Source organism: Canis lupus, chromosome 7, assembly GCF_011100685.1.
Source record: "Canis lupus familiaris isolate Mischka breed German Shepherd chromosome 7, alternate assembly UU_Cfam_GSD_1.0, whole genome shotgun sequence".
Taxonomy (NCBI): domain Eukaryota; kingdom Metazoa; phylum Chordata; class Mammalia; order Carnivora; family Canidae; genus Canis; species Canis lupus.
Window position 1 is genome coordinate 1152208 of NC_049228.1, and position 27998 is coordinate 1180205.

General features: G+C 59.6%; 1 protein-coding gene and 1 long non-coding RNA gene across 2 annotated transcripts in view; one reads left to right on the plus strand and one right to left on the minus strand.

Moving 5' to 3' along the window:
• Positions 1–624: 624 nt before the first annotated feature.
• LMOD1 (leiomodin 1) overlaps positions 625–27998 on the plus strand; it is a 35248-nt gene continuing 7874 nt past the window's right edge. Inside the window, exon 1 of the mRNA XM_038541898.1 lies at positions 625–1102. Within this exon, the coding sequence (XP_038397826.1) occupies positions 842–1102 (261 nt within the window). The 5' untranslated portion in view covers positions 625–841. The remainder of the gene's footprint in view (positions 1103–27998) is intronic.
• LOC111096582 lies at positions 13387–16104 on the minus strand. The gene is made up of 3 exons (XR_005361792.1): positions 14503–16104; positions 13670–13981; positions 13387–13565 (listed from the first exon to the last, which is right to left on the minus strand). It is a non-coding gene; the product is annotated as an uncharacterized LOC111096582 (long non-coding RNA).

Genomic DNA, 27998 nt, shown 5'->3' on the forward strand with positions numbered 1-27998 from the left:
GAGGGGACCAAGGGAGGTCTGAACCCCCTTCCCAAGGGCCTTGGCACTTCAAGGAAAGGGAAGGGGTCCTTTAAGGGTTGCCCGGCTGTGCAGGTCCTGCTCCCCCCACCCAGCTGCCAGGTTCAATCTGGGCACACGGGGAACGTTTATTTTCTCTCTCTGTCAAGAAGAGGCTGCGCCCCCGGGTTCCCCCTCACAGACCAAGGGGGTGGGTGGGAATCACGCTCCCCTTCGTGTGCCTGTAGACAACGGGATACAATAGCAGGGCCCGAGGCCCACGCAGACCCCGCAACATCCCCACAGGATGGAGAAGCCCGAGGCTGGCGGGGCTCCCGGGGGAGCCCCGCCAGCCCCGACCCCGCCGCCCTGCTCTCCTGGCTCCCCGGCCCTCGGCCAGCCTCTGCATTTTTGTATCTTTTTCTCATTGCGTGGCCCCCTTGTCTTTAAAAGGCTAAATGCTCGGTACTAAATTTGGTCACACAGAGCTCCAAGATTCCCTGGAATGTCCTCAAGTTTCAAACAGCTCTGACAGCGAGGCCGGCCCGCCCCTGCGTGGGGATTGGCTCGTGCCCTCCCGGCCCTCGGTCGTCGAGCCCTATTGGCCGCTGGGTCCCCCGCCAGGGTCCCCTCCCGGGTCCCCTCCCGGCTCCCGAGCCAGCCTGCAGTTACTACTTGGGCACCGGTGGCACCGCAGGGCAGGCCGGAGGAGCCCGTACTCGACCAGCCGGGGGTCTGCTCCCAAGCCCATCGGCTCCACCCGGACCAGCCGGTGCCCCGCGGCCCTCCAGGCCCCCCCTTCCCCGCGGCCCTCCAGGCCCCCCGCGGCCCCGCATCAGCCGAGATGTCTAAGGTGGCCAAGTACCGCCGGCAGGTGAGCGAGGACCCCGACATCGACAGCCTGCTGTCCACGCTGTCCCCCGAGGAGATGGAGGAGCTGGAGAAGGAGCTGGACGCAGCGGACCCGGACGGGAGCATCCCTGTGGGGCTGCGGCAGAGAAACCAGACGGAGAAGCCGGCCACGGGCGTGTACAACCGGGAGGCTATGCTCAACTTCTGCGAGAAGGAGACCAAGAAACTTATTCAGAGGGAGCTGTCCGTGGACGTGAGTGAGCGGCTGCGGGAGGGGAGGGGCGGCCGGGGGCCGGGGGCTCCGGGGGGACCCCACCCCACGCCCACGACGCCTCTGGCAAAGACGTCAGGCTGCCCGCTGGCGCCTGCTGAACGGCAGGGTGAGCCCCCCCGCAGAGCCGGCGGGTTGGCGGCCTCAGCATCCCGCCTGGAGCGGGACCTGGAGAAGGGCCTCGAGGCTCCTGGTCAGGCTGACCCCGTCCTCCTCCCCCAGCGCTTCCCCCTCCGCGTGCATCTCACCCCTTGCGCGTCTCGGGGGCAGGTGGGGGCCGAGGGTGGCATGATGCTCGCAGGTCTTGGCGGCCACCCCAGGGAGGACAGCCGGCCCTCGGCCGTGCGGGCAGCTGCGGCACACGGACCGTCGGAGGAGGCCCGGGGCAGGTGGGCTTGCCAAAGGGGGCGACGGGTGTCAGGGCTCCGTGAGGCGGAAATGCGCCCTAAGCTGCCGGCCTCAGCTTCCCTGCTGGGGAAGTTGGGGTTTGCACTTCCTGGGGAGCATCCCCTCCGCCCTTTGATACCGAGCCCTTTGGCAAGCCAGCCCGGCCCCTCAGCTAGGGTTAAAGATCCTCGCCAGCAGGGTTTTGCCCCAGGAGGGCACAGAGGAGGGGCGAGGCCGAGGAGCCCGTTCTGGAAACCTCTGCCCACAGGAGGCGGGGCTGAAGAACGTTTTCTGCTTTCCTGAGTTGGGCTGGAGGGGTTCCTTTCCCACCATGTGTTCATCTGCGGGTTTTCGTGGGGCAGCCTTGCCTGCCCCCCAAGTGTGAGCCGTAGAGCCCCTTGTCCCGGCGCAGGCTCAGCGGGGAGGCCGTCCCGAGCGTTCGTGCCGGCTCCTCTACTCAGCAGGGACCGGCCACGACTCTTACCTTGTCCCTCCCGGGGATTCTCACATCAGATAGTTCAGCCTGGACTCTCGTCCTTTGTTCCACTTCTGCGGAGACCAAGGCCCAGAGCGTCCGGTGACGCGTCCATTCCCACAGAGGAAGAGAGAGGCCAGCGTCGCCCTGGAACCCCTGTGACCTGCCCAGCTGGGTAGGAGATGGGGCGGCACAGGTCGCTGAGCCTGTCCGCTGGAGGATGGGAGGTGGGGCGCCTGGGGCCGTGTGTGCCGCCCTGACCCCCCCGGCCCGTGTTTAAGGCTTCACCAAGGAGTTGAAAGTGAGGGGAGTGGGAAGGCTCGGAAATTCGTTACCCCGTGGGCAAGGTGAGTGCCCAGGACGTGGCATGGACACCGATGAACAAATCTAGAAGGTGGAGAGGACACAGGGGGCTCGCGGCCAGGACCTGCGGCTTCGAGGCAGCCATCAGGACATGTGGGGGGGCCCCCAATGCACCTGAGGCCTCGGCCTCCCTGCAGGCGCCCCACTGCGGCCCCGACTCTCAGTCTAGAGCCCGGCCCTCCTCTTCCCTACTGCTGGTCCCGGCCTGTGCCCAGGGGCGTCTGGTGGGCAGAAAGACCCTCCTGAGGCTGAAGGCAAACGCAAAGCATCCTTAATCCCCAGCAGATGCTTAAGCCAAGGGGACTGTGGGGACCGTGGGGACCTGACTCTCGTGCTTCTGGAAACTGAATTCTCTAAAGGCCTTGTCCTCTGCCGACTGAACCCGGGTGAGCCTCGCCTGCCCGCGCCGCCGCCCCCACCCCGCCGGGGCGCACTTGGTTCTGCCCACGGAGCCGCGCCAGGGCAGGGGGGGTGGGCACGGGTGAGCGTCCTTGGTGTGGGAAGACGGCCTCAGGGCCGCCCCTGCCCTGTCCCGACAGGCTGTCCCCTCCCTTCCCCATCCAGCCGGAGGGCAGGTGGGGGCAGTGAGGCGGGAGGTCAGGGCCACGACCGAGCCACCAACCTCATCTCTGGAATCTGGGTGAATGGCAGGATGCCCGCTGCCCCTCCCGTTGGTGAGCTGGGGTCGCTGGGGGCGAGGCCCGCCTTCCTCTGCGTCCCCATGCAAGCTACTTGGTGACTCGCCCCCTCGGCCACAAGGTACCCAGCCCGGGATTGTCGCGGCAATGGGGGGACAACGGCGCGAGGCAATGGCCTTGGCACATAATAAACACGCCCTACATGGAGGCCGTGAAAGGACCACTTGTTTCTCCGCCTGCCCAGCCCTCCCTCCTCCGTCAGTCCGTGCAGAGGGCTGAGCAGCCAAGCCCGCCACTCAAGGCGGGGCCGGGATGGGCAGCAGCTCCAGGAGGGGCTCCAGGCTGGGCGGCTGCAGCTCCCACTGACAGGGGCCTTTGCTCCCTGCTTGGACCCGGGGCGTAGACCGGCTCTAGGAAGTGTAGCCAGATGAGCGTATACTGAGAACCTTCTAGATGCACGTGCTCACCCCTTCCTTTATTTAAGCCTCCCCCTTGTTGGGAGATGGGTGTTCTAATCCCCATGGCACAGAGCAGGAAACTGAGGCCCAGAGAAGCTGAGTAACTGCCCTAGGCTCATGCAGCATCCCGCGTGAAGCCAGCTGGGCTTCGAGGACGCTGCTTCCTCCTCCCTGCCTCCGAGCGTGCAAACCAGGGCAGCAACCCGGGCCCGTCCTGAAGAGCTGATCATCCAGTTAGGATCACAAGACACACACGAGCAGAACCACCGCAGAGCTGGGACAGGCTCAGGCGCCGTCCCAGGAGCAGCGGGCGCCCACGGGGTCTCGCTGGCCGAGCCGTCATCCTGCCCCCAGGACCAGGAGCATCCATATGAGGACCACGGGTGGACAGGTGGGGCGATGGTATTGGGGCATACTCTTAAAGTTAGCCTTGCCTTTTAGACACAAATACTGAAATATTTATGGGGAAAAGTGATAGGATGAGGGGATTTGCTTTAGCACAAGGTGGACACGGGGACTGAGGAGGGAGATGGATGAGATGGGATTGCCTGCCCCTGACAGCTGTTGAGGCTGGAGGATGGGTGTGCCCGCATCCCCATCTCACGGTTCTCTCTCCTTTTGTGCATATGCTTGACGTTTCCCACAACAACGTGTTGGGCTGTTTCTTTTAGACAGAAACTGAGAGTGGAAGGCAGGCCCAGTTTGGGTCCTAGGCTCTGGTTTCTCTGGGGGGTTGGGAGGGCCCCAAGATTCATATTCCAGCTACCGTGCCAGGTGGGTGTCGAGGGTGGAAGGGGCGTCAGGTGGCTTCTCTGTCAGTGGCGAGAACACTCCGGGGCCGGCCTGGGTTGGTTTGTCCCATCCCTCATGACTATTTCTCCCCCCTACTCACCCCCGTGCTTCCTCCGGGTCACAGGTGCCACTCCTGACTGCCGGGCAAGGTCGGCCCCGTGTCTGGTCTGAGCGCTCCCGTGCCCCTCGGCACCAACCCACCCCGTTTTCTTGCCTCCCTCCCTCGCCAGCCTGTGTGATTCTGCAGGACAAGCGCTGACCTGGGGCCTGGCCCAAGGTGGGGCCTCCGCCTTCTGTTTGTTGAATGAAAGTTAGGAGTGGGAGCTGGGGCTCAGCAGGACTGACCCCTGGCTTCCCTCTCTCCCTTTGAAGGAGCAGCCCTATCAGCCTGGGCCCCCTGGGGACTCTCCTTTTGCTCAGGTGGAAGACAAAGCCCCTGGGCAGGTGTGTGGCTAACAGTTCAGTGAAACCCTTGTGCGTGGCTCAGGTTTCAGGAACCTGATCCCAGCAGGTCAACTCGTGTGTTCTCTTTCCTTCCCAAGTGGGAAAGAAAATCTGCAGCCTGCCTCCCCTGTCCTTCTCCCTGGCATTACCAGGGGCCGGGATTAGCACCTCCACGCAGCCAGCAGCAGGCGCAGCTGAACCAGGGGCGGAGGAAGCTCTTTGAGGTTCTCCCTTGAGGGGCTAACCAGAAGCACCCCACGAGCCGGTCGCCCAGCCTCCTGACCTGCCCCTCGGGCCTCGGGCTCACGCAGCCGCTCCCCTCCCTACCCAGGCTCCATTCGTGGCCCAGTGTCCACGGCCCCTCTGCAGGGACGGGGATGCAGGGGTGGCCCGAGGCCGGCAGCGTGAGCCCTCAGTTTGCCCTTTGCAGAGGGCTGGGCCCTATCAGGAGTGCACTGGGCAGCACGACTCAACTATTAAGGAGATTAACCCCGACTGGTACACACCCGAAATAGCCCTGGAGGCTGGGGTGGAGAGGGCAGCAGAGGTGATGGGGCCTGTGGACCTGGGGAGGCAACAGCAGGCAGCCAGTGAGGGTTAGACAAGTTGAAAATCTCTCCCGGGAGGTAGAAGGTGCCTCCTTCCAGAGTTTGAAAATGCAGCTCCGCGATCTCTTAAACAAGTGGTAGGATCCACAGGTGCTTGTTTTCATTGTTGTTCTTGCTCCTGTTTTATACGTTTTCCTCTGTGCTTGTGCGGCGTTGGATTCGATGGACTGTAAGCCCCGAGGCCCCAGCACCCGCTCGCACGTTGGCGCCACCCGTCCCCTGTGCCCGCGGGGTTGAGCTTGGGCAGAGGGAGCGTGGATGAGCCTGGCAGGAGGGGGCAGGGCACACAGGGCCGAGGAGGAGATGCAGAAATGAAGCGGCCCCCGGGGGGGCAGGGGGTGCGATGGTGGACCGGGGTATGAGCCCACGGAGCAAGGGGAGATTTCTCCTGGCGTCTGGCGGGCTGGGGGCTCCCGGGTGTCCGCGCCGAGGCGGGGAGAGCCTATGTGAGCAGACACCTGGGCTGGAGTCAGGTCCTCATCCCACCCGGCTCCCCTCCCCCAGCCTCTCCTTCCACCCAAGGGACGCAGTACCTGTCTCAGACATGCCCGCCAACGGCCAGGTGGGGAGCTAGAGCATCCTGCACCGACCCTTCCAGACCTTTCCAGGTCGGGCCGTGACCTCTCGTTTATCAGACCTCTTGGGGCATAACCGGCAAAGAAGGGGTCTGGACTTGAGTATCCGTTCCCTCCGGGCTCCCTTCGCCCCGGGCAGGGTGGGGAACAGAAAGCCCGCGGGTGTTGGAAGCTTGCAGGGCCAGGTCTCAACCTGCTCGTGCGCCTGCCGGGGCCCTGGGCCAGCGGCGCTGCCACTGCTCTCTGGTCACTGAGCTTCCAGGAGGAAGACGGCAGCGCCTCCAAGGCTGTGGCGAGGACGAGGTTGGCCGAGGCGCATCGTGGGCGCTCCCCTCCCCTAAACCCTTCAGACTGTATACCTGTGGAGATGCCAAATCGACCTTTTGGGTTTGTTTGTTCATCTTTAAGAGATCAAGAGACAATCTGTCAGCAGGAGTGAGGAAATGGCAGAAAGGGAGGCAGAGAGGCAGGCAGCTAGCTTCAGGGAAAGGCAGTGGGTTTAGTTACTTCCTGCCTGGCCCCTTTCTCTTGATTTCTTTTTTTTTTAAGACTTTTTAAAAAATTATTTGAGAGAGAGAAAACATGAGCATGAAAGAGAACGAGCAGGAGCAAGGGGGAGGGTAGACGGAAAACAGACTCCCCACTGAGCAGGGAGCCTGATGTGGGGCTTGATCCCAGGATCCCAGGCCCCTAGGACCGTGACCTGAGCGACTCCAGGCCCCTAGGACCTTGATGTGAGCGACCCCGGGCCCCTAGGACTGTGACCTGAGCGACCCCGGGCCCCTAGGACCTTGACGTGAGCGACCCTGGGCCCCTAGGACTGTGACCTGAGCGATCCTGGCCCTCTAGGACTGTGACGTGAGCCGAAGGCAGATGCCTCACTGACTGAGCCACCCCGGCGCCCCCTTGCCTTGATTCCTCTGAGCCCACTTTATTTTACGCCCCAGGCTCTAGTGGCCCCCTGGGTGGCTGAGTTGGAAACACGGAGTAGGAGCTAAAGGGAGATGGAGGGGAGGTTCAGGACTGGTGAATTCTCCTTGTCTGCAGCTTCCACGAGCTCAGAAAAGCCTAGGCCACTTCGGACAAATTTGGCTCCACCTGTCCCTGGGGTCGGCTGTAGGGACAGCCAGCGGGGTTGGCGGGATGCTACTCAGGGCAGCCAGGCCTCCCGCTCCCTCACACCCCCACCCCTCACCTGTCCTCCCCCACGAAGGACCCACGGGCTCTGCAAGTGGTCACGTCCTCGGCCCTGACTTCTGGATCAGGCCAGCGGGGCCAGCAGAGCCAGGTGGAGCATCCCATGGGCAGACCTTCCGGGGAAGCTCTGGGTGTGGAATGTATGGAGTCAGCACACAGCATAGGGTCTTCACAGACCAGCTGGACTTGGGTTCAGATCCTGCTCTGCTGGTTGCCGGCTGCAGGACCGGAACAAATCGCTTTACCTCTCTGAGCCTGAGTTTCCCCATCTTTAAAATGGAAATAACACCTAGTCATAGGTTAGCTGTGAGGTTTTAGCAAAATCTTATAAATCATATGCATAAAGCAGGTGGCGAGCGCGGGGTTGGAAGCCCAGTAGTGAGGGCCCCTACATGTGACTTCCTCCCTTCCTTCACTGCTCTCCCCTCCACCCGTTCCTGTTCTCAGCATTCTTTTCATAGGCAGGATTTAGGAAATATGTTTTATATCTACAAGGAGGGAGGAGGACTCCATTAGATCATTAATCCTTCGACTATTAGGAGTTTCTATTATACGAGGTACTTTCCGAATGCTGGCACAGGGCACTGAACAAGACAGACGAGGTCCTTGCCCTCATGGTGCTTCTATTCTTATGGGTGAGCCGGAGAACCCGTTTACCTAAATAGATCGCATATGACATATGCACATCATGTATGACACACATGCTACATACATGTAAAGGGAAGAATGCACTTCCAGGAAAGGGTCTATGATGATTTCCTGTAAGGTGGTCAGGGAAGACCTCGCCCAAGAAGTGACAAAGGAGCCGGCCAACAGGAAGGTCTGGGGGAAGCTTTCCAGGCAGAGGGAACAGCAAGCAGAAAGGCCCGGGTAGGGGAGCAGGTTTAGTGTGTCCGAGGAAACGCCAGGCCGGTGTAACAGGAGCAGGGTGCGCGAGGGGCGGGTGGGGGGGGGGGGTGGAAGAGATAAGGTCCCAGAAGTAAGCGGGATTCAGATAATGAAGGGACCTTATGGCTCAGCAGAGGGAGTTTTTATTCCAAGTGCGGTGAGATGTCACCGGAGGGTTTTGAGCAGGGGAGAGAGGTGACGCGATCGAGGTTCCTAAAAGGATCCATCGCTGTGCCGTCTCTCAGATGAGTAGACGTAGGAGGGCAAGACGGGGGGAGAAGGGAGACCAGCTGGAAGGGTACGAGGGTATGAAGCTCCGGCAAGAGGCCACGGGGCCAGATCTAGGGAACACCCGGAAGGTAGCGGCACGGACGGGAGTGTGGACTCACGGGGGAAGAGCGTGGGCGCGGCCGGGCCTGCCTCAGCTACCCGCTAGGTTTGAGGCCGTTCGCTGAAGCAGGCACAGCAGAAGAGGACTGGTTTTGAGGAGATCAAGAGCTCTGGTCTGAACAGGTTACGTTTGTGGTGCTTGGGGGACGTCCGAGAGCAAGTGTTGGGCGCACCGGCACGTGCAGGCCTGGAGCTCCGCGTGCAGCCCCAGAGCCGCTCGTGTGTAGGCGATCCTTAAAACCGCGAGCCTGGAAGAGCTCCCGTGGGGAAGCCGGAGGAGAAGAGCAGAGGCCCCGGGCCCAGGCCCTCCGTTCCCCCATCGTCAGGCACTGGGAGCCGAGACGGGGCCAGCGAGGAGGGAGGCAGGTGGGGGGACGCTCGGAGCCGCTTCACAGGAGCAAGTGGCCCGGGCTGAAGCCGGGAGGCTTACAAGCTGTCACCGTCGTCAGAGGTTAAATGTCGGGTCACAAGAAAAATGCTCAGTGCTCCGTGGGTGAGGTCGAGAAAACACGGAAACACTTCGGGATCCGAGCTCCGGCCCGCGAACCGTCCCCAGACAACAGCCAGCTCCGAGCTGCTCGGAAATCCAGCAGATTTTCACCTCGGGTGCAGCCATCTTCTGTCCCTGGGGCCACCCGTGCCCAGGGAGCAGGGGGGAGCACTCGGGGCCTCCCCGGGCCGCGGCTGAGGCTGGCCCACGCGGGCGGGGTGCGCGAGGCGGGCGGGGGGCACCGGGCCGTGGGGCGGACTGTGTGCTCGCTGCAAGCCTCCGACGAGCACTAATTCTTTAAAAATTAAAATTTTGATTTTAATTTTTAAAAATTTAAAAAGGATTTTATTTATTCGACAGAGACAGAAAGGGAGTACATGCAGGGGGAGAGGGGGAAGGAGGGGGCCCGCCGAGCAGGGGACCCGACGTGGAGCTTTAATGCCTTTCCCGTGTCTCCTTTTGTGCTTGACGATAATGGATTTTTTTCCAACACTTTGTGTTTGTTGAAATATAAAACACGCACAGAAAAGCGTCCAAAACACAACTGTAGAGCTCCATGACTCTCCCAGCGGGAGCCCGGAGGAGAGCAGGACCCCCGCCCCCCCTCCCGAGGCCTGTGCTCCCGGGAGCCCCTCCGCCTCCCACCCTGTAGGCGAGTCCCACGGCTTTCAAGTGTCGCGTGTGTCTGTACCGCACTCGCATCGCTTACATACGCAGCACGTGTTCGTGCACATTATTCACGTATATGACGCGCATGGATGCGATCGCACAGTACGGGGTCTTTCCTGTTCTGCTGCGTTCACTCCGCTTTGTGTGGGTGACACTCAACCGTCGGTCGCCGCAGCCTTTCTGTCGCTGTCTCTGTGCAGGGGCCGCGAGCCCAACGGGCCGCGCTCTGTGTCCGCGGTCACTGGAAGGGCAGGGATGTCTGGGTCGCGGACAGTTTGGGGCTCCGGCACCTCTTGGTGCCCCTGTGACTGCGCTGGTGCCGGGAACACACCTGGGGCTGGAATTGCTGCGTCACGGAAACCGCGGGAGCTTTGGCTTCTTCTCCGCCCTGAGGGATGAGGATTCGGAGCAGGGAGCCCCAAGCCGGGCCCAGTGCCCCCCGGCACCCGGCCCAAGGGCGCCTCTGGGAGCAGCCAGCTGCTGGGGAGCCTTGGCCCCCACTCGGGATCTGCCCCTCGGGGCAGCGGTGGCTCAGCCCGGTGGGCACCTCGGGCACAGCCTCGGGGTCTGCGGCTGACCCGCATCCCGGAGCAGGGAGCCCGCCTCTCCCGGGTCACCGAAGAGCTGTCCCTCCTCCTGTCCCGGCCTGTGCTCCCCGTGTCCTCAGAGGCTGGCTCCTCTAAGCATCTGTCCTCTCTCAGCCTCTCCCTCCCTCCCTCACCCCTGTCTCCCTCCTCCCTCCCTCCCCCTTCCCTCCCCCATCTCTCTCCCTCTCTCCCTCCCTCCCTCCCTCCCCACCCTCCTCCGTCCTTCCCCATGCCCCTCCATCTCCCTCCCTCCCTACCCCATTCCCTCTCCACCCTCCTCTCTCTGCCTCCCTCTCTCTGTCACCCCCCTCTGCCTCCCCCTTCCTCCCCTCCTCTCCCCCTCCTTTCCTCCCTCCCTCCCCTCCCTCCCTCTCTCTGCCTCCCTCTCTGTCACCCCCCTCCTCCCCCCTCCCCTCCACCCTCCCTCCTTCCTACCCTCCCTCCCCCCTCCTCCCTCCTCCCCCCTCCTTCCCTCTTCAACATTCCTTCCTCTGGGCTTTCTCTGTCCAGTTCTCACCTTCTCTCTTTCCCTTCGCGGCAGCCATCGAGCTGCAGGGAGTCCTGTCTACAGGGACTCTCACCTGGGCCCAGGAGCTGGGAGGTGTCGGGGCCCCAGGGCCCCGGGTCCCTTAGCCGGGGGTGCTTTCTCAGTTCTCCCGCCATTACCTTGTGGTATCAGCCACTTGCTCCTTCTCAAAATACTCACCCCTCTCGGTGCCAAGACACCACACTCATCACCTGTCACCTGGCTCTCTTGTCCCTCCCGCTGTTCCTTCCTCATCTCATCTGAGGGCGGCTCTTCCTCCGACGCCTCGGGATGTGGTTTCTCAGGGCCCCGGGCTCCCTATGCCGCCACGTGGGTACCCTCGTCCAACCCCACGGTCCAGCTACCAGCCGTGTGCTCTCTCTCCATCTCTGGCCTAGATCTCTGTTTTGAGTTCTAGATCATTCACTTGCCTCTTGGACTCCTCAAGTGTCTCAGATTCAACTCGTCTAAAAATAAATTAATCATAGTCACCTCACCCCACCCCTCAGCCTGCTGTCGCCCCTGCATTCTACACTTGGGTGAATGGAGGCACACCTGGGGCGGAACCCTGGGGACTCTCCTGCTCTAACCCCTCGCAGGGCTCGCAGCTCTCACGGTGACGCGGTCCCATCCAGGGACCCGTGCCACCTCTCCTGATGCTCCCCCTCCTCCCTGTCGCTGTTTTGCTGTCACCCATATCGCTTATCAGCCGCAGCATGCCGTGACCTCCCACCCGATCTGTCTCTCTTCTCACCCCGTTGCAATCCATCCCCCCCACAGCTGCCAGTGTCTTATTATAAAATGGAATCATGACCTCGACACTCTGCTGCGTAAAAGCCTTCATTGCTCAACATAGCCTCCATGATCAAATTCACACTCCTCAGTCCGGCTTAGGAGGCCCTTGGCAGCCCAGCGCCGCCCTATCTCTGGAGCTACTAATGCTCTTCTCCTTGACTTTTACCCTTTGCTACAGTCACACTTGAGCACGGGTTCTCCAGTGGGGCCACGCTTCGTCTTGCGTCCTCTGCCTCTGCACACGCCGCCACCTCTGGGATGCCGGCCCCACCTGGGCCTCACCCATCGGGATCCTTTCAAGGCTCAGCTCAGGTGACAGCTTCCTAGGTCCCCGATCCCTCAACCCCTCCTGGGGTGTGTGCTCAAAGCACCACCTGTCTGCAGCCCCTGTCACCTTCCGCAGCACACGCACACCTAACACACTGTCTCGGCGTGTCTGTTTCTGTGCCTCCTTCCCGTGGCTTCTTGGGAGCCAGGCCTGACTCTTCCTCGTCTCCGTGTCCCCAGCAGCGAGCAGAGCGCCAGGCTCAATAAATGTTGAGGGAATGGAGGACGAATAGTTTACAAATGCCGTTCTTGTCATACTTGATCGAATCTGCAGGAGTTCTGAATTCATCTAAATTCTTCTGAGACAATTTGAAAATATGATTTTGGGGGCACCTGGCTAGCTTGGTTGGTAGAGCAGGCAACTCTGGACAGTGGGTCATGAGTTCAAGCCCCACGTTGGGCATAGAGCTTACTTAAAGGAAGTAATAGTAAAAAAGAAAATATGATTTTTATGTCCAGATCCTCAAACTGAAGACAACTTGGCAGTGATTCTTTTTTTCCCAGTTTCTGTAAACAACCAATTAAGTCAGCCCAGAAGTTTACACTCTGGAATCTGCATCGTTGGGATGGGTCATTGCCATATTTCCCTTTCAGTTTGTTCTGGACAGAATGAGCCTCGAGGACTCATTTTTTAACTTTTTCCATTTTTTCTTCCATGTTCTCCTCTTTCCCAGCTCTCTAGGGACCTGAGATTGTAGGCTGACATTTTTCACTCGACCCAATCAAATTCGCCCATGATCTCTGGGGCCACAGATATACCCTAAAGAGGACAGTAATAATTTGTTCTGTATACAGCCAGCCCGAGGCCAGCAGCTCCCATTTGCTGAGTGCTTCCCTAGGATGTCTGGAGAAGTTCAGCCACTTTGCCTCTAGATCTAGAAAAAGTAATATGGCTTCTCTAGAGAACTTAAGAGGATGACCTCTTTGGGCCCCACACATACACCAGGAGAGCTGTCCTGGGATACAGAGCACCCACCCTTTTGGGATATGTGGGTACGATGACCCAGAAGGTCTGGACATACCAGTCCTGTTAGGTCCTCGTAGACAAACAATCAGCTCTTCCCAGCCAGGGCTCTACAAGAGAACTCAGCCCTACAGGAAATTACTGAAGTGATTATTTCCTCAATTCTCCCAAAGATGCAAAATAGCAGGTCCCATTCTGGATATACAGGACAGACACTAATCCATTACTCACAACCATGCCTTCAGGCATCGAGGACTTCCATTTTCTCCTGGAACCCCGGCTGGCTGATGGAGGATGACATCGAGCCATCTTGCTTGTATCAAGTTTCCCCAAGATGCATCATGTCAACTGCTCCAACGGGAGCGTCTCTGGCACTTGCCGCTGACTGGTGACCTACCTGTTCCCTGGTCCTTTACTGCACTGACAAACATAGTGTATTTGAAATCACCAAGAAAATGCTTAATAATGACGTCAGAGTACTGAAGACTCGGGAGGGCAAGGAGATGCCCCCCACCCCGCCCCGCCATCTATAATCCTTATCTTAAAGGTGGAAATAGCAGGTGGTACATAAGCATGGAGGTGCTATTTCTAGATGTACTGTTTTTTAAAGATTTTATTTATTTATTTGACAGAGAGAGAGAGAGAGAGAGTGCATGGGCAGAGGGAGGGGCAGAGGGAGAAGCAGACCCTCCACTGAGCAGGGAGCCTGATACGGGGCTCAATGTGGGGCCTGCTCCCAGGACCCCGAGATCACGACCCGAGCTGAAGGCGCCGATGCTCACCACTGAGCCCCCCAGACACCTCCAGATGTACTTTCTTCAAACAGTAGCCTCTAATCACCGGATTCCCCACTACTGGGAAGCAGGGCCTTCCTGTGAAGTGTTTGCAAGCGGAAATGGCACAAAGAAGCTCCTGCCACTGATTTATATGGAAATTGTTCTGAGCATTCCCAGACCCCAAAAGGCTTTTCTGATACCTTAGGACACGTCTTGCTGACGGATGCAGGGACAGGTGGACAGATGTGGAGCCCAGGGGGAGCAAGGGGCCGCAGACACAGTTGGGAGCCCTGGCCGCTGGAGGTGGTGGTGTGAGTGTGGTTGGGGGGGGGTCCCCCTCGCGCTGCCCCAGGCCGCCCCCACCAGCTGGCGCGGCTGCTATTTCTGCTTTCCCCCTTTCCTCCTAGAAGCGAGGATGACTTCAGCTTCCTTTCAGTTGGGAAAACAGGCAGTAGCATCAGTCTCCTGAAAGCAAAGAGGCACAGGGCCAGCTTCCGAAAAGCAAGGGCGACCTGCAGAGTGAACAAGGCTCATTATAGCCAACCTGCCAAACATGGGGGAAATAGCACCGATTCCTCTTCATTAGCTCCAGGGAGCAGCCACCGTCAGGTTTGGGAGCACATGCGTCTGTGTGCACGTCCCCCTGTGGCTGAGCCGCTGTGTTCACTCACACACAGTCACACAAATTGTGTTTCCTGCTTTTTTTCTTATCAGAGTGCAGTCACTGTCCCACGTCACTGAAAATTCTTCCCACACATCATTTCAGTGGATGTCAGCATTAAACCTTAGTGCATCGTATGGCCTGCTTGGGCCCTATGTCTATATTTGGACATTTACATGGTTTCTAATAAATGTATTTTCCAAGGGCCCACACAGATCCCAGAGCACAGGCTCCTTCCCTGGCCTCTGGCACCCATCCCCAGAGAGGTGGGGCCGGCCAAACGGGATGATAAATAGAATGGGTAGCAGGCCGTCCGGCTGGGACTCACGGCCAGCTGGGGAAGCAAAACCCTGAAGGGAGGGGAAGACTCACCGGGCGCTGGAGAGGAAGGCACTGGTGGTCACTCTCAGGACACACTCCACAGCCCAGGCCAACACGAGGCCACACGCGCTGTTTTCTAGGGGATCAAGTTCCTGATGTTGGCGCACCTGCCAAACAGGGTGAACCACCTCCCCCTCACCGAGGCTCCCGGGAATGGGTCAGCGGGTTGTGCCTCGGAGGGAACACGTGTGCCTGGCTTCCTGCTGTCCTGGGAGGAAGAACTTGTTACCACTTAAAGAGAGGATCAAGGCTCCAGCCTTGGAAGATTCCAGATCTTAGGGAGGATGTCAAGACGGGAAGCTCAGTTAGTCCGGCCCCCGCTTGCAGGGGGCCCTGCCCCAAGCGGTGCAGGTGCACGCACCACAGCTGCCACCCAGGCCTGGGCGTGAGGCATCCTTCTCCTTCCCGAGAGGAGGAGGAGAGCGCCTTACACCAGGGGCCTGCAGGTAGGCCCTGCACCGCTTCCCCACCTCGGGCTCCCTTAATCCCCGCCGCCTGCCTCCCTCCGCAGGCTTTACCTGCTCGACAGGTGGAGAAACTCAGAGGTTACCCAGCTGCTGAGCAAGGAACTCTTTCTTCTAACTTCAGGTGCCAACAAACTGCGTAACTTAGGGGAAAAATATCGGTCTCTTGGGCTTTCCTGTTGGACTCCGCTTGAACAAGAGATACATTTGCTCATTCATGGACAAAACATCCCCAGTGCACCCATTTCTGGGGTCAGCTCAGTCCTGGTGGCCACCTTGGCGCTTGTCACTGCGCGGCATCCTGCAAACACTGTGCTGTCGCAGGTGGGCACTGGCCTCCCTGCCCTCAGAGAAGCCCCGGGGCACAGCTGGCAGGAAACGCTCCTGGCTGTTCTGGGGTGACTCCTCCTCCCATCCTGCAGGACCCTTGCCCTCTGGCTCCCTGAGCCCTTCTCCCTAACACAGACCCCAAAGACTCACTCACCTAGCTTCTCTCTCCTCTTCCAGATTGCCGCTCCCCTTCTCCCTTGAGGTCCTTCTCCCCCAGCCTGGCTGTGGAAGAGGTTGTGGTCTTCCCAGCTTGTCTCTGCCTAATGACACTGGAGCCAGCCACACAAACCCTTTATTATTTAGGGGTTTTCATATTGCTCATCATACATGGAAATAAACAGAGGAAAATACATCAGGCCCAAATGGGAAGAGACCATCATTCCGGATCTGAACTGCCCGATATGATACCTCTTGCTCCGTGCGGGGTCACGCACTGATACGGGGCCAGTCAGGAACGGAATGTGCCAGAAGTGTGAAAAGTACATCAGATTTTAGATTGAGCAAGAAGGAAGGAATGTAAAATCTTATTAATGACTTTATATTGATTATATATTGAAAAGATACACGTTTTCAGAACATTAAGTTAGTTTCACTTGTTTCTTTTTACTTTAGAACGTTTAAAATTGATTATATAGCTCACGTTATATTTCGGCTGGATGGTGCCCGTCTACAATGCAGTGGTTCCAACTGTGGTATCCGGCATACAGGTTTTTTGGGGTTTTTTTGTTTGTTTTCCTTTTTACACTTTGATTTCTTTATTTGTTATCCTTTAGAAAGTAAAACAAGGGGTGCCTGGGGGGCTCAGTGGTCAAGCATCTGCCTTCGGCTCAGGGCGTGACCCCGGGGTCCTGGGATCAAGTCTCGCATTGGGCTCCACAGGGAGCCTGCTTCTCCCTCTGCCTGTGTCTCTGCCTCTCTCTTTCTCTGGGTCTCTCGTGAATAAATAAATAAAATCTAAAAAAAAAAAAAAAAAGCAAAACAAGATAGTATGTAAAGTGAGATTTTGTTTAGCATAACCCTTCTATCATTGTGTAATTAAGACTAAAATCTCTCTTCATTACCTTAAAATTGCTTTTATTAAGATATTACTCACATGCCACAAAAATTCACCCTTTTAAAGTGTGCGACTCAGGGGCGCTTGGCTGGCTCAGCCGGTGGAGCACGTCACTCTTGATCTCGGGGTTATGAGTTTCAGCCCCACGTTAGGTGTAGAGATTACTTCAAAATAAAATCTCAGGTGTGCCCGGGTGGCTCAGTCAGCTGAGCATCCGACTCTTGATTTCAGCTCAGGTCATGATCTCACGGGGCATGAGCTCGAGCCCCACGTCAGGCCTTGCGCTCAGTGGGAAGTCTGCTTGAGATTCTCTCTCTCCCCCTCTGTCCCTCCCCCACACATTCTCCCTCTCTCAAATAAATAAATCTTTAAAAAAATAGTAAAATAAAAAGTTAAATAATAACAACGTTAATGACAATAAAGTGTGCAATTCAGTAGTTTTTTAGTATATTCATGAAGTTGTGCAGTCAACACCACTACCTAACTCCAGAACATTTTCATCACGCCAGACCCATGAGCAATGACTCGCCAGTTCCTCTCTCCCTGCACAGGCCCTGCATCCACGTATCTACTTTCTGTCTCCATGGTCTTGCTTATTCTGGACATTTTGTAGAAATGGAGTCACACAGTATGTGGTCTTTGGAGCCTGGCTTCTTTCATACGGTATCTTTCAAGATTCATCCGTGTCGTAGCAGCATTCTTTCTCATGGCTGAGTACCATTCCTTCATAGAGGCCACACGTTGGTGATCCACTCAGGAGCTGGTGGGTATTTGGGTGGTTTCCACTTGGTTATTATGAATAACGTTGCTGTGAACGTTTGTGCATAAGTTTTGTGTGGACCTATGCTCACGATTCTCTTGGGTTTATACATAGGCGTCAATTTGCTGGGTCATATGAGAACTCTGTATTTCACTTTTTGAGAAACTGCCAAACTGGTTTTGAAGGCTGCTACACCATTTTGCATTCCCACCAGCAACGTACAGAGTTCCATTTTCTCCAGATCCTCCTTACCACACATTATTGTCTGTTTTTTTAATTATTATTATAGCCAGCCTCGTTGGCCTGAAGTGTATCTCATTATGGTTTTGTTGACCTCAAAGGGTAGGAGTTGTATTTCATTGAATAATGTGCCAGTCTCCATGTCCTATTCTTTTTTTTCTTAAGATTTTATTTATTTATTCAACAGAGATGCAGAGAAAGAGGCAGAGACACAGGCAGAGGGAGAAGCAGGCTCCCTGTGGGGAGCCCAATGCGGGACTCGATCTCGGGACCCTGGGGTCATGCCCTGAGCACCCCCAGGTGCCCCTCCCTGCCCCTATTCTTTAAATCCCTTTCCTCTTCTTGATGATTTTGGTTGTTACTTACACACCTACGACTCCCAAATCCACAGCTCAAGCCCAGATCTCTTTCCTGACCCTAAGATCCTTATTGATGCCCACGTGTTAGGCATTTAAGTTTTGTTGTCGCTGCAACAAGTCATCATCTCAATTCCCATCCTCACCTTCCCCTCCATGGTCCTTGTTGTGGTTATAAGCATCGCCATCTACCTGGTCGGCAAGTCTTGACAATCCTCCCCTCTTCCTGCCGTTCCCTGCCTCTGAATCATGACCTGGAGCCCCAGAAGTGTCTAGAGAATTCATCTCCTCTTCCTTGTGCTCCCTGCTCAGCCATGGTCCAGGATCTCATCACTTCTTGCCTGGGCTTCGTGATAGCCTCTCTTCCCCTCCTGCTTCTCCTGCCCTCAGCTCCCTTCTCCAAACAGCTGCCAGGCCTATCTTTCTCAAACACAAATCTGAGGGCCACTTCTCTCGTCAGGAATCTGTATGCTTCCCCATTGCCCACTGGTGAAGCCACGTCCCGCGGCGGGATGCACAAAGTCTACCGTGGCCCGGCTCAGGGAGCCGTTCTGGTCTCTCTCACCACCGCTCCTCAGCATCCCTCCGGTCACAAAGGACTTCCCAGCCATCCCTGGACGTGGTGTGCTCCAAGAATCACATGCTTTCCCCATCCTGTTCCCTCTGCTGAGGAAGTCCTTCTCTTGTCGCCCGCGCCCAAGTGACCTCCTCTGAAGCCGTGCCCTCACCTCCTCCAGGCTCTCGCCTCCCACTGTGTACGCACTGGGGCCTGTACTGTTGACGTCCCTGACTTCATGGATCGGCACCGTATTTGCTGCCTCTCCTCCCCCCACATCTTGGCTTCCTTCCCCACCCCCGCCAGTAGCATGACCAGCCCCACCCTCCAGGTCTCCTGGAGCTTAAAGATTCAGCTGAACGCTCAGGCTGTTTCCTGACTGACGGGCTCCCCAGTGTGCTGCTTCTCTCAGCCAACAAGGGGACTCGTCCTCAATGTGGCCTGGGCCACAAAGAACCTGTGCCCCCTCAGGCCTCAGCTGCTGGGAGGGAGCTGCTTTTGGGGGTTGTAATGACCCTGCAGCACAAAAGGAGGAAGTTTCCAGAACAACTAGCAAGTGCCTGAAACCTGGGACATGGTGGCTCACAGTGTATCATTTTGCCAGGGTCACAGTCCCCAGGAGGAGTCGGCAGGGAGTGGAGGGAGCATGGAGGCCACGAGTCCTCTCCCTTTCCACACTCTTGTTCCCTCCAAGGCTTCAGGATGCTGAGTAATAGGGTAGCGGCTGGGATGGCCGGATGTGGGCTGGAGGGTGGGGGGTGTGGTGGCCCCCAGGGAGCTCTGTCCTCCGCTCTGGCCCGGCCGGTGGGCATGACGGCCTAGAAGGGACGCCCACCGTAGCTGCCAATGATCTGAACCAGAGAGGGACTCAACTTTGAAGCAGCAGGACCAAGATCCCCTGGAAAGTTCTAGTTAGACCAGAATGACGGGCTCAACACAAGTACGGAACCCTCAGCCTGGAGAAGGGCAGCCTCCTTCGGGAGAGGCCTCGAGCCTCCCCGCACCCAGTGCCCCGGAGCAGAAGGTGGCTCTGTTGCCCAGGAGCCCAGGGCCACGGGAGCCGCGGGGCTTTGCACAACACCTTTAGGAGACAAGGAGGCTTGGCTTCCTGGGCGGCACCAGGGTCCGGGTCACGGGGACGAGCACGACCCGTGTGGTGGGGACACGGGTGGGAGGGAGGCTCTCCAGCAGGTGCTTCCTAAGCGCGAGGCCCTCTGCAGGCCAGGCGCCGTCGGTGGGACAGGCGAGTGAGGGCGGAGGAGCGGGGCAGGGAGGGTGCCCCCCCACCCCCCCAAGGACCGCTCCTGTCCTCAGGCCAGGCAGTGGTGGCACAGCTTCGTGAAACAGCTTTTTCTGTCTTTTAACGATACGCACGGAACTATCCATGAGTGAAACGAGGCCCAGGGATTGGCCTCCAAGGCCTGGGCCCCGGAGGACGGCGGGGGGCCGCGCTGGGAGAGGGGAGGCAGGGCCCAGCCGGGAGGCGGCGGTGGGGGCGGCCCAGCGGGACTGATGGGGGAGGCCCCCGCAAGGTGGGTGCAGGACATGTGGGGCGGGGAGACCCTCGACGGCCGCCCGGGCTGGGGCTGGGGGAGCCGGGAAGGCCAGCCTCTGCTGTACCCCGACGTCCGCGGCCCCTGCTGTCCGCGAGGCCCAGCACTGGCTACGGAATTTGCAGGCCCTGGTGTAAAACGGAAACAGGGGGCGCGTTGTTGGGTCCCTCGACGGCCCCTGGGGGGGGCGGGCGGGAGAGCCCTCCGCAGACCTGCTCCCGAAACCAGGCATGATTAGGCAACTGCGGCCTCCTCGCTCTAGGACGGGCCGGAGGGGGCTGGCGCGAGCCAGGGCCTTGCTCCTGGCCCCAGGCGGAGGGAGGACAGCATGTTCCTCCCGCTCCCCCTTGGGACCTGAGTGGGACCCAGCGCTCCGGGACAAACAGCTTACATTTAGGTCAGTCTCCACAGTGTTTTGCAGACTCGCTGGGGTTTTTAATCTGTGCCCGGATGAGGTAAGGAAGCAGAGAGCAGGCATTTCAGGGAGCGGAGTGCTAAGGGCACTTGTTTGTTTCTACAAAGAGATTTCCCGGCTTCTCCAAAAATGGGGTTTGCTACAAGCTTCCCAGCATGAGTCACCAGACCAGTTGGCAAAACACGAAGGTCTGCAGAGAGCACTGGAGCTGATCCCTCATCACAGAGAAGACCCAGAGTAAGACTCCTCACCCCCTGGGTTCTTTCTGTCCTCCAAATGGAGACCCAGGGGGTGCTGCCTGCGAAGCCAGCATGAGCCCCACAGCGACCCCTCGCCTTGACCCCTGCCCCCCTTCCCACCTTTTCCCACTGGCAGGAAAACGCAGACACCCTCAGCCGGAGGAGAAAGGGTCCCGGTGAAAAGCAGACACTTTTTGCCCTTCCTTGCTCGCGGGTGCCTCGTGGTGGCTGGCTCTTCTCGGGCCGGGAGCCCCCAACCAGGCTCGGAGGCTCGGAGCCACTCCTCACCGTCCCACCTTCCTCCCCTATTTTCTGTCCCTTTCATAAAAAATCTTCGTCCTTGAAAACTCAGAACAGTCAAGAAGCACCATACCCCCTGGCAGAGTTTGGTGAAGCATTTAGTACAAGAGCCCAACCTCCCAAGTTTGCACGTCCCTCTCTTTTCCAGAATATTCCTTCCCTCCCATTCACTTATAAGGGCAATGCAGAAACTTCAGTGCATGGCATTTGCTCCCCATGTGAAGCCGGGCCTTGAGCTACGTAGCATCAGAAGATGTTCCCAGATGCACTGTCCTCCTAGCCACACTCCGCCCCACCGAGATCATCCTGGGAGGTAAAAATGAGCTGTGCTTATGTTTACACTGGAGTCGGAGGCAGAGCCTGAGACTCTTCTGGCCCTTCTGCTCGGCATAATATTTATCATCGGGCTAACTTCGAAATCATTGGAACAGAACCAGGCAAGGGTCAGGCTCCGTGGCAGGTCCTGGCCCAGCCCAGCTGGGCTGCACGATGGGGAGTCATCACCCATCTCTCTGCACCCTTCCATCCCTTCCATGCCTTCTCCCTGCCACTGGCCTGAGGAGTCTTGGTTTATCTTTTTCTTTTTTTCTATCAAATTGAATTATTTAAAGACAATTTTTAAATTTTTTTCTGACCACAAAAGTAACGCAGACATTACACAAAAGTAACAGACATCTGTTTCAAAAACAGATTACCATCTCCTGTCATACTCCAAAATAAAATCCAGGTGAATTGAAGATCTAAGTGAAAGCCACTCTAGGTTAAGAAGCGGCCTAAGAATTTGCCAGGAAAAATGAGGAAGGATGAGCTTTCCAGGTAGTGAAGGCATTACTGCAGAGGCCCAAGAACTGGCTCCCTGCAAGAACCATGAGAACGGAGCAGGGCGGGGGGCAGTGCCTGGAGGAAGGCCGAGAGAGGACAGTCAGCGGCCCGATGAGGACTGCCAGTGAGGCCGGACCCTGTGGGCCTAGACGTGATCCTGAGGGCGCAGGACAAACCCTGGAAGGTGTCCGGCGAAGAAGACTGTTGACAGACCTGTGCTTCAGCGGAGTCACTGTGGTTGGGGGTGAAGGCTGTCCTGGAGAAGGTCAGCAATCCCCTATGAAGGTGGCTGCAGTCACCCAGTGAGAGGTGACGGCCACCTGGACGTGAGCTTGAGAGGAGGGACTGACACGTAGTGAGGAGGAGGCGACATCGGCTGGGTGTGGGAGGTAAGGGGATTAAACTGAAAAGAGCTTGATTTCACAGGCTCCCCTGCCGTGACCCCTTGGGTTGGAGGAGAAGGGGCGCCCGAGTACAGAGGGGTCCACATTGCCTTTCCCCAAATGCCCCTCCCATCCTCTTGCATCAGGGTTTCTGATTTGAGCCACGAGATGCTTGGAGGAACCATTCACCAAGCTGGGGACTGGAGCAGACATGGGCACGACAGTAGGAAGCCGGGGGGAGCTCAGCCTTCGAGACCCATGGGGACACCCACGCCAGGATGGTTGATAGACAGCTGCATACAAGGGTCCGACCATCCGCAGTGGTGGCCAGCCCAGGAATACAGCTGCAGGAGACATCAGAAAGTAGGACACAACCTGTGCCATCTGGGTAGGTGAGGTCACCCAGGGAGAGGGCCTAAAAGCGAAAGCGAAGAAGATCCACATTTAAGAGGCACCCGATTCCCAAGCATTCCCAAGCAATTACGTAAGATAAAAAAAAATACGAGATCTAAATCTGATTTGGCAATAAGAAGGTCACAGTAATATCTGGATGAGACTAATTTCCATGGAACGCTGGGGCTGAGGCGACTGTGTCGGATCCAGGAATGAGGCGGGATTTTGTAAGATTTCTTTGGGGGACGTTTGAATATAAAAGGCTATCGATGGGGGGCAGCCCCCGGCAGGACTGTGGGGTCGAGGCACAGATCTGATTGACCCGGGAGAGACGTGGGCATGTGAGGAGCACAGGAGAGCGTGGGAGCCGGAGCCCACGGCAGGTGAGCCTGGGACAGGAGACGCGCTGCGTCCTCCCCAGGACTGGGGGAAGGAGACGAACAAGGGATGGTGGGAGGTCCAGTTCTGTTGATTCCAGGGAAGTGAGCAGGGGAGGGGATGTGCTGAGGGTGAGAGAGCGGGATGAGAACTGCAGAAGGAATCGGAGAGCCTCAATCTGATGCTGTGGGAGGAGAGAGAGCGAGAGAGCGAGAGTGAGCTGTAGCTCGGGGAAACCAGAGCATGGCTTTTACCACCGGCTCCAGGTGCATCGGGCACCGCTGCAGGCGCCTCCCACGTTGCACGTCACCGAAGGCTCAGAACCTTGGGACGGGCCGTCATCCCCACGTTGGCCTGAGCGCCGAGACTGGAACCTGATGTTCCAACTCTGGAGCCAGGGCTTGGCGGGGCCGTGACCAGGAGGCCAGGCTGCGGGAGCGGAGGCTGAGGCCGAGGCCTCACCCGGGCGGGGGCACGGCTTGCCCCACTTCGGCCCAGTGGCGCGGGCATGGGGTCAGCCAAGTCCAGGGTTGGGGCTTTGGCCGTGGGCGTGACCCTGGTGGACGACACTTGCAAGAATGTGTTCCCCACGTTGGGTGGGCTAGGAGGCGAGGCCGCCAAGGCGGTGGCACAGAGGGGTCAGAATCTGGGTCACGTTCCAGCTGTGCCACTTCCGGGCAGAGACCCAGAAGAACTGGAAGCGGGGACTTGCACTCTGTTCACAGCGGCCCTACGCACCACAGCGGGAAGGGGGCAAGCCCACACGTCCCCGTGCAGGAAGACAGACAAAGTGTGCTTTACAGGCGCAGCGGAGTACTACTCGGCCTTGAAAAGGGACGGGAGCCTGGACTGGACCTTTCGTGGCGTCCCCACTTGGTCGGTAACACTGGGCAGGAGTTCAGTCTGGACGAGAACCGGGCTGAGGGGGCCTGTGGCCTTGTCCTGAAAGGTGTGATTCCGGTGGGGGCCCCAGGGGGTCGCGAAAGGAACCAGCGAGTGGGTGGCAGTCCTGAGGGCAGCTTCCCAGCCTAAGGCCAGCACACCCAACCGGCCCCTCCCAGCCTGCCTGTCCTGGAGAGGGGAAGGTGGAGGAGAAGCAGTGGGCTGTGGCCGCCCCCACCCCCACCGGCACCCCCAGCTTCCCACCTCTGGCCCCGAGGCCGCTCCTCCTTGTTTACTGCATTCCTTTAAAGAATGTCACCGGAAGGCAGCTCGGGAGCTGGCCTGGAGCTCGCTGCCTCTTGGCTCCCGCCTCCTTCCCTCCAGCTCTCACATCCTCAAGGCTGCGGGCCAAGGCGCGCCCCCGCCCTGCAGGCCTTCTGGGGCGGCCCCCCGGGGTGCAACATGCGCAGGGGTGCGCGCTGCGGTCCAGCCTGGTGCCGCCCAGCCTGTTCTGGACGCAGGCCCAGGAGGGAAGGGGCCGGGAGCCAGGACGGCCGCCAGCGGAGGGTTCAAAGTGAGCAGAGGGCACGTGAGGCCCTGGGGCCGTCGGGGAACCTGCCTCAGGCCCGGCCTCCTGGGGGCCGGGGTGCGTGGTCTAGCAATGCTCCACGGCGCCCCAGAATGGCAGTCCTGGGCCGTCACCCCCAGAAGTGGGGTGGACCCACACGCACCCATTCTCCCAGTGACCCCGCACCCTTGTCTGGCCCTGACTCGGCCTGGCTCCCAGGCCCTGCGCGGTGAGCTCCCCCGGGACCGGGAGGCGCGGCTGGGGACACGTAACACACTTGGACCTACGGCCACAGCCGACGCTGAGCCCCCTGGCAGCTCGGCCTTGACTCTGTCTCTGCCCCTGGGGGGTGGGCGAGGGCACCCTGTTCGCCTCCAATGTCAACCTCCAATAATGTCGTTTCTGTTCACCCCTCACTTATGTGCTCCTTGGTCTACAAGCTTTCCTGCCTTTTGCCATCCCCAGGCTAGCTCTTGGCTTCCTGTGGTGGCCGTCCTTCCTGCCTCCCTCCCTCCCTCCCTCCCTCCCTCGCTTCCTGTCCCGCACTTACCGGGCACCAGGCACCGTGCTACTGCCGGGGACCCAGCGGTAATAAGGCTTCCTGGCCACAGTCCCCGGGAGAGAGGGACCAGGGGACACAGTGATAACAGGAAGGCTGGGACAGTAGGGCAGGCCTGGGGCGTTGGGGTGACTTCACACAGGCCAGTGCACCGCCCCATTGTTTCGGGGCCGACCAGCTGAGGAGGCGCAGAACCGCCTGTGGAGGGACATCCCTGTAGGACGGGCTGGGGATCGGGGCGGAGCAGGGGCGCTGCGGACAGAAGCCTCTTCCTGGCTTCCCACACTCCCCCTCCTCCGGGGTGAGCTCGGGTGCCCCCCAAGGAACCTTCGTCAGTGGGCGCCGGGCTCTGAGCTGCACACGCAGTGCGCGCCCTGAGCACTGCCCCAGCCCCGTGGGGACCTGAGCCCCCAGCCGCCGTGTGCAGGCCCAGCTCCCGCCGCAGGCTTCAGCAGTCACGGCCCCCCACGCCCCTTCGGGGCTCCCCGTGTCCGGCACCTTGACCGTAGCTCCCCCGAGGCTGTCTTCCCCTCAGCCCCACTCCAGCGGGAGCCGTGGCGCTCCCTGCCAGGGCCCCTCCCATGGCCTGCTCCTGCCAGCCGAGGGGACGCAGGCGGCCTGTCGCTGCTCTCCGGAGATCCACCCTCGCAGTCTCTGCATCCCCAGAGCTGAGCCCAGCACCCCGCACGCTAGTCACCCCTCGGCACGTATAAGCGACGGTGGCAAACGTCAGGTCTGTGTCGTGTGCTTTGCCAGGAGCGCCAGGTAGGAGCCCGGGGTCCATCCCGCAGGGCCCGACAGCGGGGAGCGGAACACGGCGCTTGAGCGTGTGACCTGTTAGAGCCCACGAGATCTAAGCTTGACTCCATGAGCTTGTTTATGAACGACGCCACGGGCGGCCCCGGGGCCTCAGTGGGTTACGCGTCTGCCTTCTGCTCAGGTCAACATCCCAGGGCCCTGGAGTCGAGCCCGCGTGGGGCTCCCCACTCAGCAGGGAGCCTGCTTCTCCCTCTCCTGCTGCCCTGCCTGTGCGCTCGCTCGCTCGCTCTCTCTGTCGAATAAATAAATAAAATGCTAAAAAAAAAAAAAAAAAAAGGGACGCCTGGGTGGCTCAGCAGTTGAGCACCTGCCCTCAGCTCAGGGCATGACCCCGGGGTCCCAGAATCGATGCTTCTCCCTCTGCCTGTGTCTCTGCCTCTCTCTCTGGGTCTCTCATGAAAAATTAAATTAAAAAAAAAAAAAGAAAAAAGAATGACACATCTGCATACTGGAGAAAATGTTACCATTCACCCCAGAAGCCGTCGCCGCCCCCGTGGACACCGTCCCAGAGTAAACTTTCCATGGTTGATTCCTAAGATGCTATCGTGAGGTGATGGTCCCCACGACCATGGTAAGAACTTGTCGGGCGCAGAGGGAAAGGAAGACCGTGAGCCGCAGGTGGAGGCCCTGGCTCCTGCCAGCCGAGGGCCCCCCTCCGGCCTCCCCTGCTTCCCCCGCCCCGCCCGAGGGCCCCGAGGCCGACGGCTAGCCCGGGGCCGCAGGAGTGTCCGCCCGCACACGAAGGCCGCCCGGGGCACGTCCAGCAGCCCTCGCTAACAAAGCCGTGGGTGGCTTTGCTGGAGGCCGCAGGTGTCGAGAGCTGCTGAGGACTAAGGACTCGGGCACAGGATTAAACCGGACTCATCCAGGGGATCGGCCGCCAGGGATGGGGGACGCAGCCTGGAGAAGTATGGGGTTCCAAGCCGTGACACGAGCTCCGTCGGGGTCGGGGTGCCGTCTCTTCCCTGGGCAGAAGGATGCCCGAGTCGGGGTCGCCTTCCCCGGCCCGCTTGCTGAACACCCCGCCGGGGGTCTGGGGGGCCCGCCACCCCAAGAGTCGATTGACGTGCGGCGGGCTGGTCCCGGAGAGCCTGGGCAGGGTGGGCCCGGGGCAGCGACGGGCGCCCGGGATGCCCGCCGGGAGCAGCTTTCCTTAGCTCTGTGACTGCCTGAGCCGAGGCGTCCGGGCCCAGAGCCTGCCAGGTGCGCACGTCCCCGGGGCCCTCATGAGCCCTCGGAGCCCTGGTCAGGCTGGAGGCCCTTTCTGGCCCACATTCTATTGGGGGACACGGGGGCATGGGCCTCCAGCGTCCCCGGCTGTGTTTACTGGGGGCGGATTAGCTCCCTGTCAACCCACAGGATTTGAAGCTGGGAGGGGAAGGGGGTGGAGGCCTCCGCTGGCCCCCGGGGCTGACGGGCCCTGCCGGGGTCACCTGGGGGAGCGGCTCCCTTCAAGCCTGACACCTGCCCACCCTGACATTCTCCGAACAGGTTATCTGGGGCTGGGGGACCTCATCATGGTCCCAACAAGCATTGACGGGGCCCCTGTGATGCGCGGGTGCCGTGCTGGGCGCTGGCCTCCTCGGCAGCCCCTGCAGCAGATGATACCACCCCCGCCCCAAATTAGCAATGTCACCTCAAGCCCGTCTCCCAGGGGATCCGCCACACACTAGCTTTGGGCAGCAGCGAGCGTGCACGGGCGTCTTCATGTCTAAGCCCCTGAACGCCCCCAACATTATGTCTCCAGCGACGCAAACCCAAGGAGGGGGGTGAAAGCCCTAGGCTGCCCCCATTCCCCATTGCCTTCCTCCCTCCTGAGCCGGGGGCCCAGTTTCCCCACAGGCCCCTGAAGAGCCACGGGAACAAGCGGGAGGGGACGCCTCAGCACCCATCCCGCCAGGGCCCGTGGAGACGGTGTTCCCTGCCCTGGGGGCTTTGCAGGAGGGGAGCCGGCCCGGATGATCGGGAAGGGGCCAGAACCGGGATAACCCCAGGAAGGGGGTTTCTGGGGGGTGCCGGGCCTTGTCCCTGAGCCGCTGCTAGAACGAGAGCCCCGGCGCGCCACGCGGGACAGTGGGGAACAGGGCACCTGAAGGGACGCCGCCGCGAGTGGCCCCACGGCCCAGCATGCACCGCGGGTCCCCCTGCCGCCCTGCCTCTCACCGTGGGTGTGCTGCGCCGGGGGTGCCCTACATGCCTCCCGGCCAATGAAGCCAGCCCGGGGGGCCCGGCAGGTCGCAGGAGGAGCGGGGGGCTCTGGAGAATGGACAGCCCTTCGTGGTCCCTGCTCATGCAGGGCCCTAGGGCTGCGTGTCCTCGCCGGGGCGCGGCCCCTGTCCCCATCCCCCAGCACCCCTGCCTCTGTCACCATGGGATGGGGAGGGGTGGGAGAGATTTCCCAAACCACCCGGCGCTT